Source organism: Salvelinus namaycush, unplaced genomic scaffold (genome assembly GCF_016432855.1).
Source record: "Salvelinus namaycush isolate Seneca unplaced genomic scaffold, SaNama_1.0 Scaffold782, whole genome shotgun sequence".
In the NCBI taxonomy this organism is placed as follows: Eukaryota; Metazoa; Chordata; class Actinopteri; order Salmoniformes; family Salmonidae; genus Salvelinus; species Salvelinus namaycush.
Genome location: NW_024061511.1, coordinates 40,988 through 61,411, shown reverse-complemented (window position 1 = coordinate 61,411; position 20,424 = coordinate 40,988). Strand labels below are relative to the sequence as shown.

At 44.7% G+C, this 20,424-nt stretch overlaps 1 protein-coding gene across 1 annotated transcript in view; it reads right to left on the bottom strand.

Annotated features, from left to right (window-relative positions):
- The window catches only part of LOC120042800 (CUB and sushi domain-containing protein 3-like), a gene marked incomplete at both ends in the record, with an annotated part of 88,387 nt that overhangs the window by 38,143 nt on the left and 29,820 nt on the right, over positions 1-20,424 (bottom strand). Inside the window, one exon of the mRNA XM_038987608.1 lies at positions 15,966-16,078. Within this exon, the coding sequence (XP_038843536.1) occupies positions 15,966-16,078 (113 nt within the window). The remainder of the gene's footprint in view (positions 1-15,965; positions 16,079-20,424) is intronic.

Sequence of the window (20,424 nt, the reverse complement as noted above, 5' to 3'; positions counted from 1 at the left end):
TACTCCAGTGCTAGCCTCTCTACACTGGCTTCCTGTTATGGCAAGGGCTGATTTCAAGGTTTTACTGCTAACCTACAATGCATTACATGGGCTTGCTCCTATCTCTCCGATTTGGTCCTGCCGTACATACCTACACGTACGCTACGGTCACAAGACGCAGGCCTCCTTATTGTCCCTGGAATTTCTAAGCAAACAGCTGGAGGCAGGGTTTTCTCCTATAGAGCTCCATCTTTATGAAATGGTCTACCTATCCATGTGAGAAACGCAGACTCAGTCTCGACCTTTAAGTCTTTATTGAAGACTCATCTCTTCAGTAGGTCCTATGATTGAGTGTAGTCTGGCCCAGGGGTGCGAAGGTGAACGGAAAGGCACTGGAGCGACGAACCGCCCTTGCTGTCTCTGCCTGGCCGGTTCCCCTCTCTCCACTGGGTTCTCTGCCTCTAACCCTATTACAGGGGCTGAGTCACTGGCTTACTGGTGCTCTTCCATGCCTTCCCTAGGAGGGGTGCGTCACTTGAGTGGGTTGAGTCACTGATGTGATCTTCCTGTCCAGGTTGGCGCCCCCTCGGGTTCGTGCCGTGGGGGAGATCTTTGTGGGTTATACTCGGCCTTGTCTCAGGATGGTAAGTTGGTGGTTGAAGATATCCCTCTAGTGGTGTGGGGGCTGTGTTTTGGCACAGGTCGGACAGGGCCACAGCGTCTCCCGACCCCTCCTGTCTCAGCCTCCAGTATCTATGCTGCAATAGTTTATGAGTCATGGGGCTAGGGTCAGTCTGTTAAATCTGGTGTATTTTTCCTGTCTTATCCGGTGTCCTGTGTGAATTTAAGCTCCCTCTAATTCTCTCTCCCTCCCCTCCCGGAGGACCTGGGACCATGCCTCAGGACTATCTGGCCTGATGACTCCTTGCTGTCCCCAGTCCACCTGACCGTGCTGCTGCTCCAGTTTCAACTGTTCTGCCTGCGGCTATGGAACTGTGACCTGTCCACGGACATGCTACCTGTCCCAGAACTGCTGTTTTCGAGTCTCTATCTCTATCGCACCTGCTGTCTCTAACTCTGAACGCTCGGCTATAAAAAGCCAACTGACATTTACTCCTGAGGTGCTGACTTGTTGCACCCTCGACAACCACTGTGATTATTATTATTTGAACCTGCTGGTAATCTATGATCTTTTGAACATCATGGCCATGTTCTGTTATAATCTCCAACTGGCACAGAAGAGGACTGTCCACCCCTCAGAGCCTGGTTCCTCTCTAGGTTTCTTCCTAGGTTCTGGCCTTTCTAGAGAGTTTTTCCTAGCCACCGTGCTTCTACACCTGCATTGCTTGCTGTTTGGGGTTTTTAGGGCTGGGTTTCTGTACAGCACTTTGTGACATCGGCTGATGTAAAAAAAAATATTTTAAAAAAGTAAAAAAAAAAGGGCTTTATAAATATATTTGATTTATTGATATTATTAGTATTTGCTCTCTCAATATTAGGAACGTGTTCTTAATGTTTTGTACACTCAGTGTATATTGGTGATACAACGTTAAACTGTTAAACCCCATATACCTCTCAGTGAATGTAACCACCGGTTCAATAACGACATTCATATCCAACGTTTGGAGTTATCTTCTGACACATTGGCACACCTGCCCAATATGTAAAAAACTATGTTTGTTTCAATTTAAACCACTGACAAAAGTTGGATTTGTGTTGTTATATTTGTTTTTTTAAATGAATGTCTATGTACTGCTACTGCAGACAGAGTAGAATATGTTGAATGTCAATGCACTGTGAATTACTATAATAATTACATACATCAGGGAGCACGTCCGGTGAACTGGTCAGGGATCCATAGCCGCAGGCAGAACAGTTGAAACGCCATTTGCACACAACATATACAGTCTTTTTTTCCCCTATTGTGTTATTGACTGTACGTTTGTTTACTCCATGTGTAACTCTGTGTTGTTGTTTGTTTGTGTCACACTGCTTTGCTTTATTCTTGACCAGGTCGTAGTTGTAAATGAGAACTTGTTCTCAACTAGCCTACCTGGTTAAATAAAGGAGAAATATATATTTTGATTGTCTATGTACTGCTACTGAGGACAGAGTAGAAAATGTTGAATATCAATCACTGTGAATTAATATAATAATTACACACTTCAGTTAAAACAACAACAGACAAACATAACGGCTATGCGATTAAAATTAAAAGGATTTATTCTGTCAAACAGTTTGATAGAAAACATATTGCAGTCGAGTGCAGATAATATTATTGTTGTGCTTGTGTACCATCTGGCTTTCAGCTAATTATTCTGGAACCAGACTAGGGGACTTGCATCCCAAACGGCCCCCTATTCCCCAATGTAGTGCACTACTTTTGACCAGGGTCAATAGGGATCTGGTTAAAAGCAGTGCACTACATAGGGAATATGGTGTCGTTTTGGCCCACGACCCTAGAACCACATTTCCTCTTAAGAGAGAAACTGCTGTCTGTGAAGAACACATTGAAAACCTAATCATAAAGTTTACTGGCAGAAACAGAAACTGTCATACTTTCCATTGCTCGTTCTCTGCAACCAGTCACCGTTTTCACACTTCATTTGTATACAGTAAATGTATTTACCACATGTCGTCTCCAGACTCTCCAGCCTTCTGTGTGTTTATCTCGGAGGGGTTTTGGGTAAAAAGCAGGAGACACATTTCTGTCTCGTATCAATAAATCTCCAAAAAACAGAATCGAATCTTGTGCGTGCACTAGCTATCTGGACTGTCTGCCACGAGAGATTACATGTGTATTGTCTATGATTACGTCTAGGAGTTTTTATTGGATTGGATTTCTGCCACGTCCAAGAGTATGATCTGATAACAGATGATAACGGACAGAGGGATTAATGGTGGAGCTATATTCATCAGATGATAACCAACAGAGGGATTAATGGTGGAGCTATATTCATCAGATGATAACCAACAGAGGGATTAATGGTGGAGCTATATTCATCAGATGATAACCAACAGAGGGATTAATGGTGGAACTATATTCATCAGATGATAACCAACAGAGGGATTAATGGTGGAGCTATATTCATCAGATGATAACCAACAGAGGGATTAATGGTGGAACTATATTCATCAGATGATAACCAACAGAGGGATTAATGGTGGAGCTATATTCATCAGATGATAACCAACAGAGGGATTAATGGTGGAACTATATTCATCAGATGATAACCAACAGAGGGATTAATGGTGGAGCTATATTCATCAGATGATAACCAACATAGGGATTAATGGTGGAACTATATTAATCAGATGATAACGGACAGAGGGATTAATGGTGGAACTATATTCATCAGATGATAACGGACAGAGAGATTAATGGTGGAACTATATTCATCAGATGATAACGGACAGAGGGATTAATGGTGGAACTATATTCATCAGATGATAACCAACAGAGGGATTAATGGTGGAGCTATATTCATCAGATGATAACCAACAGAGGGATTAATGGTGGAACTATATTAATCAGATGATAACCAACAGAGGGATTAATGGTGGAGCTATATTCATCTGATGATAACGGACAGAGGGATTAATGGTGGAACTATATTCATCAGATGATAACCAACAGAGGGATTAATGGTGGAACTATATTCATCAGATGATAACCAACAGATGGATTAATGGTGGAGCTATATTCATCAGATGATAACGGACAGAGGGATTAATGGTGGAACTATATTCATCAGATGATAACCAACAGAGGGATTAATGGTGGAACTATATTCATCAGATGATAACCAACAGATGGATTAATGGTGGAGCTATATTCATCAGATGATAACGGACAGAGGGATTAATGGTGGAACTATATTCATCAGATGATAACCAACAGAGGGATTAATGGTGGAACTATATTCATCAGATGATAACCAACAGAGGGATTAATGGTGGAACTATATTCATCAGATGATAACCAACAGAGGGATTAATGGTGGAGCTATATTCATCAGATGATAACCAACAGATGGATTAATGGTGGAACTATATTCATCAGATGATAACCAACAGAGGGATTAATGGTGGAACTATATTCATCAGATGATAACCAACAGAGGGATTAATGGTGGAACTATATTCATCAGATGATAACCAACAGATGGATTAATGGTGGAACTATAATCATCAGATGATAACCAACAGAGGGATTAATGGTGGAACTATATTCATCAGATGATAACCAACAGAGGGATTAATGGTGGAACTATATTCATCAGGTGGATTTGTTTGGAGAATGAACAGGATGGGTCAATACAGTATAACAGTTAATGTGCACATCAAACCATTTCACAGCATATCACAATGTTTACAAATCCACTTGAAAATAGCTCTTTACATATTAGAAGAGAAACCAACATTTCATATTCAGTTCACTACAGGATAGAGAATATATGTAATAACAAGCACATGCTCCATGTCAGGTGGCCTGTCACGGTCGTTGCTGGACGAGGACCAAGGTGCAGCGTGGTCAGTGTACATTTTCCCTTTATTTAAAATGACGCCAACAAAAACAACAAACGTGAAGCTTACAGGGCTAAGAGTCAACTTCCCACACTTCCCACACTTCCCGCTAAAAGTCAACTTCCCACACTGACAGGAGGGAAAAGGGCTACCTAAGTATGGTTCCCAATCAGAGACAACGATAGACAGCTGTCCCTGATTGAGAACCATACCCGGGCCAAAACATAGAAATACAAAAACATAGAATGGGCCACCCCAAATCACACCCTGACCAAACCCAAATAGAGACATAAAAAGGCTCTCTAAGGTCAGAGCGTGACATGGCCAACAACTAGCAAGAAATAGGCAGGTGAGAAAACACATGTCTAAACCCCATCTGCTGCACAATATGTTAGCATCAGAATCTGATGAAATGTTGCATCAAGCATATGTCACCCCACAACAGCTTCTCAACCTTCTTCCCAAAGTTAGCTACAGTACATAGCTACAATAGCGAAAGGAATTGCTCGTAAAGGAATAGTTCTGTAATCCTGGCCCGGCCATTCCCAAATAAATCGAAGAGGAGCCATGATTTACTGGTCGGTCGTGGCTCTGGTTTAAAGCAATGGAGGCATTTTGCTAACATTATAACAGGTCTGACTCAATTACCTTTGGTGTATTGAAATACATTATAAGTCCAACCAGAGTCTAAGAATGAAAGGATAGACAATATGTTAAAGACACATTTTATGCATTTCTTTCTGATAAATTCCTATATTTGCCAAAAGAAGCAATTCCAAACATGGCCTGTCAGAAGGCAGACTAAAGTTAAGCTGAAAAATGTTTAGCTCAAATGTTAAACTGAAAATATGAAAAATAATCTTTCAGTCGCAATGTTCGCCAAGATTGAAACAAACGCATATTAACACTCATTATAACTCTAGGTGTGTGGCTAAGTTTCATGACAAACAGGAAACAAAAAATAACTGTCAGGTTTTGGCCAAGACTGTTCGGGTTTTGGTCACTAGATGTCCCCATTGCACCTTTTTTGTACCTTTTGTTTTTCTTGCTCTAATTATTGTTTGCACCTGTAGGTCATTCCCTTGTTAGTATTTAAACCCTGTGTGTTCCTCAGTTCCTTGCTCAGTGTTTGTAAGTTAGCACCCAGCCCCAGCCCAAGCCTTGTTTTATATAGATATTTCTCTTGTTGGATTTTCCAGAGGTTCTCTGGTTTAGTTCTTGTGTATTATTTGAGTAGTCTTTTGAGGTTTGTTTTTCCCTGCTGTTTTTTACCACTTTGTGGAGTTTCTTTTGTATTTTGGAGGATTTCCACTTTGTGCCTCTTGGCTTTATTTTTGGACATTGTGGATTTAGTTTCTTTGCCTGAAGATTTTGTTCTTTAATTAAACCACCATCTCTAGTACTGCTGTGTCTGCCTCATCTTCTGGGTTCTGACGATTATTAGTGACTGTTTCTCGCACCGGGTCATGACAATAACCCATTCAGAAAAATCTGGTCAATTCCATCCAGCAGCACGTGACCTCATAATGCTTCTGGTCAATTCCATGCTCAGTCCTGCAGCACGTGACCTCATAATGCTTCTGGTCAATTCCATGCTCAGTCCAGCAGCACGTGACCTCATAATGCTTCTGGTCAATTCCATGCTCATTCCAGCAGCACGTGACCTCATAATGCTTCTGGTCAATTCCATGCTCAGTCCAGCAGCACGTAACCTCATAATGCTTCTGGTCAATTCCATGCTCAGTCCAGCAGCACGTGACCTCATAATGCTTCTGGTCAATTCCATGCTCAGTCCAGCAGCACGTGACCTCATAATGCTTCTGGTCAATTCCATGCTCAGTCCAGCAGCACGTGACCTCATAATGCTTCTGGACAATTCCCTGCTCAGTCCAGCAGCACGTGACCTCATAATGCTTCTGGTCAATTCCATGCTCAGTCCAGCAGCACGTGACCTCATAATGCTTCTGGTCAATTCCATGCTCAGTCCAGCAGCACGTGACCTCATAATGCTTCTGGTCAATTCCATGCTCAGTCCAGCAGCACGTGACCTCATAATGCTTCTGGTCAATTCCATGTTCAGTCCAGCAGCACATGACCTCATAATGCTTCTGGTCAATTCCATGTTCAGTCCAGCAGCACGTGACCTCATAATGCTTCTGGTCAATTCCATGCTCAGTCCAGCAGCACGTAACCTCATAATGCTTCTGGTCAATTCCATGCTCAGTCCAGCAGCACGTAACCTCATAATGCTTCTGGTCAATTCCATGCTCAGTCCAGCAGCACGTGACCTCATAATGCTTCTGGTCAATTCCATGCTCAGTCCAGCAGCACGTGACCTCATAATGCTTCTGGTCAATTCCATGCTCAGTCCAGCAGCACGTGACCTCATAATGCTTCTGGTCAATTCCATGCTCAGTCCAGCAGCACGTGACCTCATAATGCTTCTGGTCAATTCCATGCTCAGTCCAGCAGCACGTGACCTCATAATGCTTCTGGTCAATTCCATGCTCAGTCCAGCAGCACGTGACCTCATAATGCTTCTGGACAATTCCCTGCTCAGTCCAGCAGCACGTGACCTCATAATGCTTCTGGTCAATTCCATGCTCAGTCCAGCAGCACGTGACCTCATAATGCTTCTGGTCAATTCCATGCTCAGTCCAGCAGCACGTGACCTCATAATGCTTCTGGTCAATTCCATGCTCAGTCCAGCAGCACGTGACCTCATAATGCTTCTGGTCAATTCCATGTTCAGTCCAGCAGCACGTGACCTCATAATGCTTCTGGTCAATTCCATGTTCAGTCCAGCAGCACGTGACCTCATAATGCTTCTGGTCAATTCCATGCTCAGTCCAGCAGCACGTAACCTCATAATGCTTCTGGTCAATTCCATGCTCAGTCCAGCAGCACGTAACCTCATAATGCTTCTGGTCAATTCCATGCTCAGTCCAGCAGCACGTGACCTCATAATGCTTCTGGTCAATTCCATGCTCAGTCCAGCAGCACGTGACCTCATAATGCTTCTGGTCAATTCCATGCTCAGTCCAGCAGCACGTGACCTCATAATGCTTCTGGTCAATTCCATGCTCAGTCCAGCAGCACGTGACCTCATAATGCTTCTGGTCAATTCCATGCTCAGTCCAGCAGCACGTGACCTCATAATGCTTCTGGTCAATTCCATGCTCAGTCCAGCAGCACGTGACCTCATAATGCTTCTGGTCAATTCCATGTTCAGTCCAGCAGCACGTGACCTCATAATGCTTCTGGTCAATTCCATGCTCAGTCCAGCAGCACGTGACCTCATAATGCTTCTGGTCAATTCCATGTTCAGTCCAGCAGCACGTGACCTCATAATGCTTCTGGTCAATTCCATGCTCAGTCCAGCAGCACGTGACCTCATAATGCTTCTGGTCAATTCCATGTTCAGTCCAGCAGCACGTGACCTCATAATGCTTCTGGTCAATTCCATGTTCAATCCAGCAGCACGTGACATCATAATGCTTCTGGTCAATTCCATGCTCAGTCCAGCAGCACGTGACCTCATAATGCTTCTGGTCAATTCCATGCTCAGTCCAGCAGCACGTGACCTCATAATGCTTCTGGTCAATTCCCTGCTCAGTCCAGCAGCACGTGACCTCATAATGCTTCTGGTCAATTCCATGCTGTCCAGCAGCACGTGACCTCATAATGCTTCTGGTCAATTCCCTGCTCAGTCCAGCAGCACGTGACCTCATAATGCTTCTGGTCAATTCCATGCTCAGTCCAGCAGCACGTGACCTCATAATGCTTCTGGTCAATTCCATGCTCAGTCCAGCAGCACGTGACCTCATAATGCTTCTGGTCAATTCCATGCTCAGTCCAGCAGCACGTGACCTCATAATGCTTCTGGTCAATTCCATGCTCAGTCCAGCAGCACGTGACCTCATAATGCTTCTGGTCAATTCCATGTTCAGTCCAGCAGCACGTGACCTCATAATGCTTCTGGTCAATTCCATGTTCAGTCCAGCAGCACGTGACCTCATAATGCTTCTGGTCAATTCCATGTTCAGTCCAGCAGCACGTGACCTCATAATGCTTCTGGTCGACACTGCAGAGTAAAACTAAATAGATGTTCTCCTTTCATTTAGCGACAAAACAGGATAAATAATTACCTGCAGTTTGTAATTGAAGAGTTTAATTTAAAAAAAACGCTATATATCCACTTTTTGATTTTTCACTAGCGAATCGTGGCATGGGGGTTGTTCAAAGACAGACGTGTATTTGTTTAAAATCTTATCACTTGATGGTTTCATTTCAGAGAGACAAATAATCATGTTTTGTTTGCGAAACGCTATATATCCGCCTCACTCTCAGAGAAATCAGTAGTACTGCTAGGTTTTTACACAGTCACATGTAACAAATAACTAATTTGTATTTTTTTAACTGTGAAATTTATACATTTGTGATATCAATATTTAAAAAATGTTAAAATACTGAATCAATACAGTAATATGAGTCCTGTATATAAAATACTGAATCAATACAGTAATATGTGACCTGTATGTAAAATACTGAATCAATACAGTAATATGAGACCTGTATGTAAAATACTGAATCAATACAGTAATGTGAGTCCTGTATATAAAATACTGAATCAATACAGTAATATGAGACCTGTATATAAAATACTGAATCAATATAGTAATATGAGTCCTGTATGTAAAATACTGAATCAATACAGTAATACGAGTCCTGTATGTAAAATACTGAATCAATACAGTAATATGAGACCTGTATGTAAAATACTTAAACTTTACTCATATAGCAGATGCTCTTATCCAGAGCGACTTTGAGTAAGTACATTCATCTTATGATAACTAGGTGAGACTCAGACAACCACATATCACAGTCAAATATACAGGATATGAACATTTCATTTCAGCTCAACAATGGATATATAGCGGGGGGGTTTTGCCACAAAATCCATTTCAATACACATCTAAAATCTATTAATAAAAAAAATCTGAGAACAGCAGTATTTTACACACTCACACCATGTGAAGGTACCCATAAGCAATAATTTCTGATGATTTTCTTTTGTTGAGATATTGGTGTATATAACGATTTGGAACAAAACTCTTCAAGTGTACAACAGGAGCCAGAGCAGCTGTAGACTTGTCTCACAGTAAACTCAGTGGTACAAGGGTCTGCAACCCAAACGGATCACTAGGGGCTGCAACCCAAACGGATCACTAGGGGCTGCAACCCAAACTGATCACTAGGGTCTGCAACCCAAACGGAACACTAGGGGCTGCAACCCAAACGGAACACTAGGGGCTGCAACCCAAACGGAACACTAGGGTCTGCAACCCAAACGGATCACTAGGGTCTGCAACCCAAACGGATCACTAGGGTCTGCAACCCAAACGGATCACTAGGGTCTGCAACCCAAACGGATCACTAGGGTCTGCAACCCAAACGGATCACTAGGGTCTGCAACCCAAACGGATCACTAGGGTCTGCAACCCAAACGGATCACTAGGGTCTGCAACCCAAACGGATCACTAGGGTCTGCAACCCAAACGGAACACTAGGGGCTGCAACCCAAACGGAACACTAGGGGCTGCAACCCAAACTGATCACTAGGGGCTTCAACCCAAACAGAACACTAGGGTCTGTAACCCAAACGGAACACTAGGGGCTGCAACCCAAACGGATCACTAGGGTCTGCAACCCAAACGGAACACTAGGGGCTTCAACCCAAACAGAACACTAGGGTCTGTAACCCAAACGGAACACTAGGGTCTGCAACCCAAATGGATCACTAGGGTCTGCAACCCAAATGGATCACTAGGGTCTGCAACCCAAACGGATCACTAGGGTCTGCAACCCAAACGGAACACTAGGGGCTGCAACCCAAACGGAACACTAGGGTCTGCAACCCAAACGGATCACTAGGGTCTGCAACCCAAACGGAACACTAGGGTCTGCAACCCAAACGGAACACTAGGGTCTGCAACCCAAATGGATCACTAGGGTCTGCAACCCAAACGGATCACTAGGGTCTGCAACCCAAACGGAACACTAGGGGCTGCAACCCAAACGGAACACTAGGGTCTGCAACCCAAACGGATCACTAGGGTCTGCAACCCAAACGGAACACTAGGGTCTGCAACCCAAACGGAACACTAGGGTCTGCAACCCAAACGGAACACTAGGGTCTGCAACCCAAACGGAACACTAGGGTCTGCAACCCAAACGGAACACTAGGGGCTGCAACCCAAACAGAACACTAGGGTCTGCAACCCAAATGGATCACTAGGGTCTGCAACCCAAACGGATCACTAGGGTCTGCAACCCAAACGGATCACTAGGGTCTGCAACCCAAACGGAACACTAGGGTCTGCAACCCAAACGGAACACTAGGGTCTGCAACCCAAACGGAACACTAGGGGCTGCAACCCAAACAGAACACTAGGGTCTGCAACCCAAACGGAACACTAGGGGCTGCAACCCAAACAGAACACTAGGGTCTGCAACCCAAACGGAACACTAGGGTCTGCAACCCAAATGGATCACTAGGGTCTGCAACCCAAACGGATCACTAGGGTCTGCAACCCAAATGGATCACTAGGGTCTGCAACCCAAATGGATCACTAGGGTCTGCAACCCAAACGGATCACTAGGGTCTGCAACCCAAACGGAACACTAGGGGCTGCAACCCAAACGGAACACTAGGGGCTGCAACCCAAACTGATCACTAGGGGCTGCAACCCAAACGGAACACTAGGGGCTGCAACCCAAACGGAACACTAGGGTCTGCAACCCAAATGGATCACTAGGGTCTGCAACCCAAACGGATCACTAGGGTCTGCAACCCAAACGGAACACTAGGGGCTGCAACCCAAACGGAACACTAGGGGCTGCAACCCAAACGGAACACTAGGGGCTGCAACCCAAACGGAACACTAGGGGCTGCAACCCAAACGGAACACTAGGGGCTGCAACCCAAACGGAACACTAGGGGCTGCAACCCAAACGGAACACTAGGGGCTGCAACCCAAACGGAACACTAGGGGCTGCAACCCAAACGGAACACTAGGGGCTGCAACCCAAACGGAACACTAGGGGCTGCAACCCTAATGGAACACTAGGGCCTGCAACCCAAACGGATCACTAGGGTCTGCAACCCAAACGGAACACTAGGGGCTGCAACCCAAACGGAATACTAGGGCCTGCAACCCAAACGGAACACTAGGGGCTGCAACCCAAACGGAACACTAGGGGCTGCAACCCAAACGGAACACTAGGGGCTGCAACCCAAACGGAACACTAGGGGCTGCAACCCAAACGGAACACTAGGGACTGCAAACAAAACGGAACACTAGGGACTGCAAACAAAACGGAACACTAGGGGCTGCAACCCAAACGGAACACTAGGGGCTGCAACCCAAACGGAACACTAGGGGCTGCAACCCAAACGGAACACTAGGGGCTGCAAACAAAACGGAACACTAGGGCCTGCAACCAAAACGGAACACTAGGGGCTGCAACCCAAACGGAACACTAGGGGCTGCAACCCAAACGGAACACTAGGGGCTGCAACCCAAACGGAACACTAGGGTCTGCAACCCAAACGGAACACTAGGGGCTGCAACCCAAATGGAACACTAGGGTCTGCAACCCAAACGGAACACTAGGGGCTGCAACCCAAACGGAATACTAGGGGCTGCAACCCAAACGGAACACTAGGGGCTGCAACCCAAACGGAACACTAGGGTCTGCAACCCAAACGGAACACTAGGGGCTGCAACCCAAACGGAACACTAGGGTCTGCAACCCAAACGGAACACTAGGGGCTGCAACCCAAACGGAACACTAGGGGCTGCAACCCAAACGGAACACTAGGGGCTGCGACCCAAACGGAACACTAGGGGCTGCAACCCAAACGGAACACTAGGGGCTGCGACCCAAACGGAACACTAGGGTCTGCAACCCAAACGGAACACTAGGGGCTGCAACTCAAACGGAACACTAGGGGCTGCAACCGAAACGGAACACTAGGGGCTGCAACCCAAACGGAACACTAGGGGCTGCAACCCAAACGGAACACTAGGGTCTGCAACCCAAATGGAACACTAGGGGCTGCAACTCAAACGGAACATTAGGGGCTGCAACCCAAACGGAACACTTGGGCCTGCAACCCAAACGTAACACTAGGGGCTGCAACCCAAACGGAACACTAGGGGCTGCAACCCAAACGGAACACTAGGGGCTGCAACCCAAACGGAACACTAGGGGCTGCAACCCAAACGGAACACTAGGGCCTGCAACCCAAACGGAACACTAGGGGCAGCAACCCAAACGGAACACTAGGGGCTGCAACCCAAACGGAACACTAGGGGCTGCAACCCAAACGGAACACTAGGGACTGCAAACAAAACGGAACACTAGGGGCTGCAACCCAAACGGAACACTAGGGGCTGCAACCCTAATGGAACACTAGGGGCTGCAACCCAAACGGAACACTAGGGGCTGCAACCCAAACGGAACACTAGGGGCTGCAACCCAAACGGAACACTAGGGGCTGCAACCCAAACGGAACACTAGGGTCTGCAACCCAAACGGAACACTAGGGGCTGCAACCCAAACGGAACACTAGGGGCTGCAACCCAAACGTAACACTAGGGGCTGCAACCCAAACGGAATACTAGGGGCTGCAACCCAAACGGAATACTAGGGGCTGCAACCCAAACGGAATACTAGGGGCTGCAACCCAAACGGAATACTAGGGGCTGCAACCCAAACGGAACACTAGGGGCTGCAACCCAAACGGAACACTAGGGGCTGCAACCCTAATGGAACACTAGGGGCTGCAACCCAAATGGAACACTAGGGGCTGCAACCCAAACGGAACACTAGGGGCTGCAACCCAAACGGAACACTAGGGGCTGCAACCCAAATGGAACACTACTCCTATTATAGTACACTACTTCTGACCAGGGCTCTTTGCTGCACAGAGAGACACAGAGGGAATAGGGTGCCATCTGGGACGACACCGTATGAGTTATGTGAACAAGTAAATGAGGTAGTTGGCTCAGAGGTCTCTCTAGGGGGAGAGCTATTTATTTCCCTGTATAGCTAATGACCGTGTAGCCCTTTGAAGAAGATGAGGGTGTGGAGTGGCACTGTGTGTGTGTGTGTGTGTGTGTGTGTGTGTGTGTGTGTGTGTGTGTGTGTGTGTGTGTGTGTGTGTGTGTGTGTGTGTGTGTGTGTGTGTGTGTGTGTGTGTGTGTGTGTGTGCTGAGCAACATAACTCTCCCACAGGAGCCCTGTACTACATTGCTGGGGTTTCATAGCAGCAGGCTTAGTCAACCCTCATCACACACACACACACACACACACACTAGACAACTTGTAAACACAGCAGAGAGAAAGTTTTCACTCTTGAAGGACAACATCCACGGGGACGTCAACAACGAAAACATAAAGTATTAGAGATACATTATGGATCAACTGTGATCCAGAAACCTATTCTGAGGAAAATACATGTTATACAGTAGATGATACAGTAGATAATAGCTCTGCAGTGGTGCCAATAACATACGGACACTTCAAGATAGACACACATCTCATCCAAGCTACTGTCTATAAGTATAGCTAGTTAACCAATCTCTTCAGAAAACTACCGTATACAGTCCATACATATAACTAGCTAACCAATCAGAAAACTACGGTATACAGTCCATACATATAACTAGCTAACCAATCTCTTCAGAAAACTACCGTATACAGTCCATACATATAACTAGCTAAGCAATCTCTTCAGAAAACTACTGTTTTCAGGGCAGTGTGAGGTTCACACTCCCTACTAAAACAGGGTTGAGGTTGTGCATCTTCCAGAGGACTGGTTGAGACACATTAAATAGAGGACAGGACAGGACAGGACAGGACAGGACAGGAGAGGAGAGGAGAGGAGAGGAGAGGAGAGGAGAGGAGAGGAGAGGAGAGGAGAGGAGAGGAGAGGACTGCCTGAGACACATTAAATAGAGGAGAGGAGAGGAGAGGAGAGGAGAGGAGAGGAGAGGAGAGGAGAGGAGAGGAGAGGAGAGGAGAGGAGAGGAGACAAAGGACTGCCTGAGACACATTATTAACTAGAGGAGAGGAGAGGAGAGGAGAGGAGAGGAGAGGAGAGGAGAGGAGAGGAGAGGAGAGGAGAGGAGACAAAGGACTGCCTGAGACACTTTATTAACTAGAGGAGAGGAGAGGAGAGGAGAGGAGAGGAGAGGAGAGGAGAGGAGAGGAGAGGAGAGGAGAGGAGAGGAGAGGAGAGGAGAGGACAGGACAGGACAGGACAGGACAGGACAGGACAGGAGACAAAGGACTGCCTGAGACACATTAACTAGAGGAGAGGAGAGAAGAGGAGAGGAGTGTTTGAGACCCATTAACCAGTATAAACACACTGAGAGTCAAACCTGCTTTTCTCTCTGCTCCATTGATGGATGAATGACAGGTAATACAATGAGATTCCATCTCCTCGGCTGTGTCCCAAATGGCACCCTATTCCCTCTATAGTGCACTACTTTTGACCAGGGCCTCTGTGACCACCACTGAGCTAAAATCATATCTGAGTCACTAGGAGCATCACTGAGCTAAAATCATATCTGAGTCATTAAGAGCCTCACTGAGCTAAAATCACAAGAATGAGAGGGGGCAGAGGATAGAGTAGAGAGGGGATAAAGCGGAGAGGAGAGAAGAGGAGAAGAGGAGAGGAGAGAAGAGGAGAGGAGAAAAGAAAAGAAGAGAGGTGAAAAGAAGAGAGGTGAAAAGAAGAGAGGAGAGGAGAAAAGAAGAGAGGAGAGGAGAAAAGAAGAGAGGAGAGGAGAGGAGATGAAAAGAAGAGAGGAGAAGAAAAGAAGAGAGGAGAAGAGTGGAGAGGAGGAGAGGAGAGGAGAGGAGAAGAGAAGAGAGGCAAGAGGAGAGGAGAGGAGAGGAGAGGAGAGGAGAGGAGAGGAGAGGAGAGGAGAGGAGAGGAGAGCCTAGACATAACCTACTGCCACAGAGGGATACTTCATATTTAGACAGCCCCTGCATTTCTGTTGACTTCTGCACCGCTCTCGACAGAGATGAGTTAGCACATCCATTAGTTCAGCTAATTCCCTGCACCATCTGCTCTCTGATATGATATGCACCTCTGGAAAGAGAAATGGTTTGGGACAGAGGGGAAATGATGAGATTCGGGTCAATGGGACCAAATGTTGTCATAATGCACGAGCCAGACAGGAAGATGAAATGAGAAAATGTTTAGGATGTTGTATATATACACTTTCCATGGAGATGTAATGTCTCTAATTAAATGCATATTCAAATGTTGTTACTAAAGACGCTAATTTAACAACCTCTGAGTATCATTTGACTGAATACAAAGTGATGTATGACCAGCTCTACAAAAAAACAACAGGGAATATTTGTTTCTCTCTCACCTTCATAAACCATCTTAAATCCATGAGCGCTTACTGCAAAGTCACTGGTAAGCCGTAGTGAAAATATGGATCCTGTGCTGGTGACAGGAGGTGGGATCTGAAATCCTGTTAACCTGTTGAGAGGGAAAGACAAAGGGGACATCTTAGTTAGAATGTGTTTCTCTGGATGCAGAAACCAAACTACAAGGTCAAGCAAAACATCACACATTTTTCCGTTGGAAATTTAATAGAGTAATGTTATATTCGTCTTCTTCTAAATGTGTTTTCAAGTATGTATGCAGTACAGTATGCAGTATGTATGCAGTACAGTGTGCAGCATGTATGCAGTACAGTATGCAGTATGTATGCAGTACAGTATGCCGTATGTATGCAGTACAGTATACAGTATGTATGCAGTATGTATGCAGTACAGTATGCAGTACAGTATGCAGTATGTATGCAGTACAGTATGCAGTACAGTATGCCGTATGTATGCAGTACAGTATACAGTATGTATGCAGTATGTGTGCAGTACAGTATGCAGTATGTATGCAGCATGTATGCAGTACAGTATGCCGTATGTATGCAGTACAGTATGCAGTATGTATGCAGTACAGTATACAGTATGTATGCAGCATGTATGCAGTACAGTGTGCAGCATGTATGCAGTACAGTATACAGCATGTATGCAGTACAGTATACAGTATGTATGCAGTACAGTATGTATGCAGTACAGTATACAGTATGTATGCAGCATGTATGCAGTACAGTGTGCAGCATGTATGCAGTACAGTATACAGCATGTATGCAGTACAGTATACAGTATGTATGCAGTACAGTACAGTATGCAGTACAGTATGCAGTATGTATACAGCATGTATGCAGTACAGTGTGCAGCATGTATGCAGTACAGTATACAGCATGTATGCAGTACAGTATACAGTATGTATGCAGTACAGTATGTATGCAGTACAGTATACAGTATGTATGCAGTACAGTATACAGTATGTATGCAGTACAGTATGCAGTACAGTATGCAGTATGTATGCAGTACAGTATGTATGCAGTACAGTATACAGTATATATGCAGTACAGTATACAGTATGTATGCAGTACAGTATACAGTATGTATGCAGTACAGTATGCAGTATGTATGCAGTACAGTATGCAGCATGTATGCAGTACAGTATACAGCATGTATGCAGTACAGTATACAGTATGTATGCAGTACAGTATGCAGTATGTATGCAGTACAGTATACAGCATGTATGCAGTACAGTATACAGTATGTATGCAGTACAGTATGCAGTATGTATGCAGTACAGTATGCAGTACAGTATGCAGTATGTATGCAGTACAGTGTGCAGCATGTATGCAGTACAGTATACAGCATGTATGCAGTACAGTATACAGTATGTATGCAGTACAGTATGCAGTATGTATGCAGTACAGTATGCAGTATGTATGCAGTACAGTGTGCAGCATGTATGCAGTACAGTATGCAGTATGTATGCAGCATGTATGCAGTACATTATACAGTATGTATGCAGTACAGTATGCAGTATGTATGCAGTACAGTATGCAGTACAGTATACAGCATGTATGCAGTACAGTATACAGTATGTATGCAGTACAGTATGCAGTACAGTATACAGCATGTATGCAGTACAGTATACAGTATGTATATAGTACAGTATGCAGTATGTATGCAGTACAGTATGCAGTACAGTATGCAGTATGTATGCAGTACAGTGTGCAGCATGTATGCAGTACAGTATACAGCATGTATGCAGTACAGTATACAGTATGTATGCAGTATGTATGCAGTACAGTATGCAGTATGTATGCAGTACAGTATGCAGTATGTATGCAGTACAGTATGCAGTACAGTATGCAGTATGTATGCAGTACAGTATGTATGCAGTTCAGTATGCAGTATGTATGCAGTTCATTATGCAGTATGTATGCAGTACAGTATGCAGTACAGTATGCAGTATGTATGCAGTACAGTATGCAGTTCATTATGCAGTATGTATGCAGTACAGTATGCAGTACAGTATGCAGTATGTATGCAGTACAGTGTGCAGCATGTAGGCAGTACAGTATGCAGTATGTATGCAGTACAGTATGCAGCATGTATGCAGTACAGTATGCCGTACAGTGTGCAGCATGTAGGCAGTACAGTATGCAGTATGTAGGCAGTACAGTATGCAGTATGTATGTAGTACATGGTAGTTCTGTCCACACTGGCCCTCTATTGAAGAACAGGGTGACAATCTAATTCTTGGTTAGTCCTGTCCACACTGGCCCTCTATTGAAGAACAGGTAGCCAATCTAATTCTTGGTTAGTCCTGTCCACACTGGCCCTCTATTGAAGAACAGGGTGACAATCTAATTCTTGGTTAGTTCTGTCCACACTGGCCCTCTATTGAAGAACAGGGTGACAATCTAATTCTTGGTTAGTTCTGTCCACACTGGCCTTCTATTGAAGAACAGGGTGACAATCTAATTCTTGGTTAGTTCTGTCCACACTGGCCCTCTATTGAAGAACAGGTAGCCAATCTAATTCTTGGTTAGTCCTGTCCACACTGGCCCTCTATTGAAGAACAGGGTGACAATCTAATTCTTGGTTAAGTTCTGTCCACACTGGCCCTCTATTGAAGAACAGGGTGACAATCTAATTCTTGGTTAAGTTCTGTCCACACTGGCCCTCTATTGAAGAACAGGGTGACAATCTAATTCTTGGTTAGTCCTGTCCACACTGGCCCTCTATTGAAGAACAGGGTGACAATCTAATTCTTGGTTAGTTCTGTCCACACTGGCCCTCTATTGAAGAACAGGGTGACAATCTAATTCTTGGTTAGTCCTGTCCACACTGGCCCTCTATTGAAGAACAGGATGACAATCTAATTATTGGTTAGTCCTGTCCACACTGGCCCTCTATTGAAGACCAGGGTGACAATCTAATTCTTGGTTAGTTCTGTCCACACTGGCCCTCTATTGAAGAACAGGGTGACAATCTAATTCTTGGTTAGTCCTGTCCACACTGGCCCTCTATTGAAGAACAGGAGGCCAATCTAATTCTTGGTTAGTCCTGTCCACACTGGCCCTCTATTGAAGAACAGGAGGCCAATCTAATTCTTGGTTAGTCCTGTCCACACTGGCCCTCTATTGAAGAACAGGGTGACAATCTAATTCTTGGTTAGTCCTGTCCACACTGGCCCTCTATTGAAGAACAGGAGGCCAATCTAATTCTTGGTTAAGTCCTGTCCACACTGGCCCTCTATTGAAGAACAGGGTGCCAATCTAATTCTTGGTTAAGTCCTGTCCACACTCCACAGCACTTTTTCACTCTCCGACCTTGCTTAGATTGAAACGGTTCGATTGGACTTTGGCGTACGCCAGTGAAGTGTGGTCAGCAACACTTCCTAAACGACACCGTGAAAACGAATGGCTGAAGATAAACCTCATTTAAAGGAAACCTATAAAGTAGGACGATCCTGGCTGTTACAATGAAGCATCTGACAACTATATATCTAACTGTTGAGGACGGGCTGAAGTGATGTTGAACTTGACCTTCTATAGATCTAATGGAATATAAATAGTACAGCAGAGTGGACTGCTCACATACTGCATAATGAACTGCATACATACTGCATACATACTGCATACATACTGCATACATACTGCATAATGAACTGCATACATACTGCATACATACTGCATACATACTGCATACATACTGCATAATGAACTGCATACATACTGCATACATACTGCATACATACTGCATACATACTGCATACATACTGCATACATACTGCATAATGAACTGCATACATACTGCATACATACTACATACATACTGCATACATACTGCATACATACTGCATAATGAACTGCATACATACTGCATACATACTGCATACATACTGCATACATACTGCATACATACTGCATAATGAACTGCATACATACTGCATACATACTGCATACATACTGCATAATGAACTGCATACATACTGCATACATACTGTACTGCATACATACTGCATAATGAACTGCATACATACTGCATACATACTGCATACATACTGCATACATACTGTACTGCATATATACTGCATAATGAACTGCATACATACTGCATAATGAACTGCATACATACTGCATACATACTGCATACATACTGTACTGCATACATACTGCATACACACTGCATAATGAACTGCATACATACTGTATACTGAACTGCATACATACTGTACTGCATACATACTGCATACTGTACTGCATACTTTACTGCATACATACTGCATACTGTACTGCATACATACTGCATAATGAGCTGCACACATACTGTACTCCATACTGAACTGCAAATATACTGCCTACTGTAATGCATACATACTGCATAATGAACTGCATACATACTGTACTGCCTACATACTGCACACTGTACTGCATACATGCTGCATAC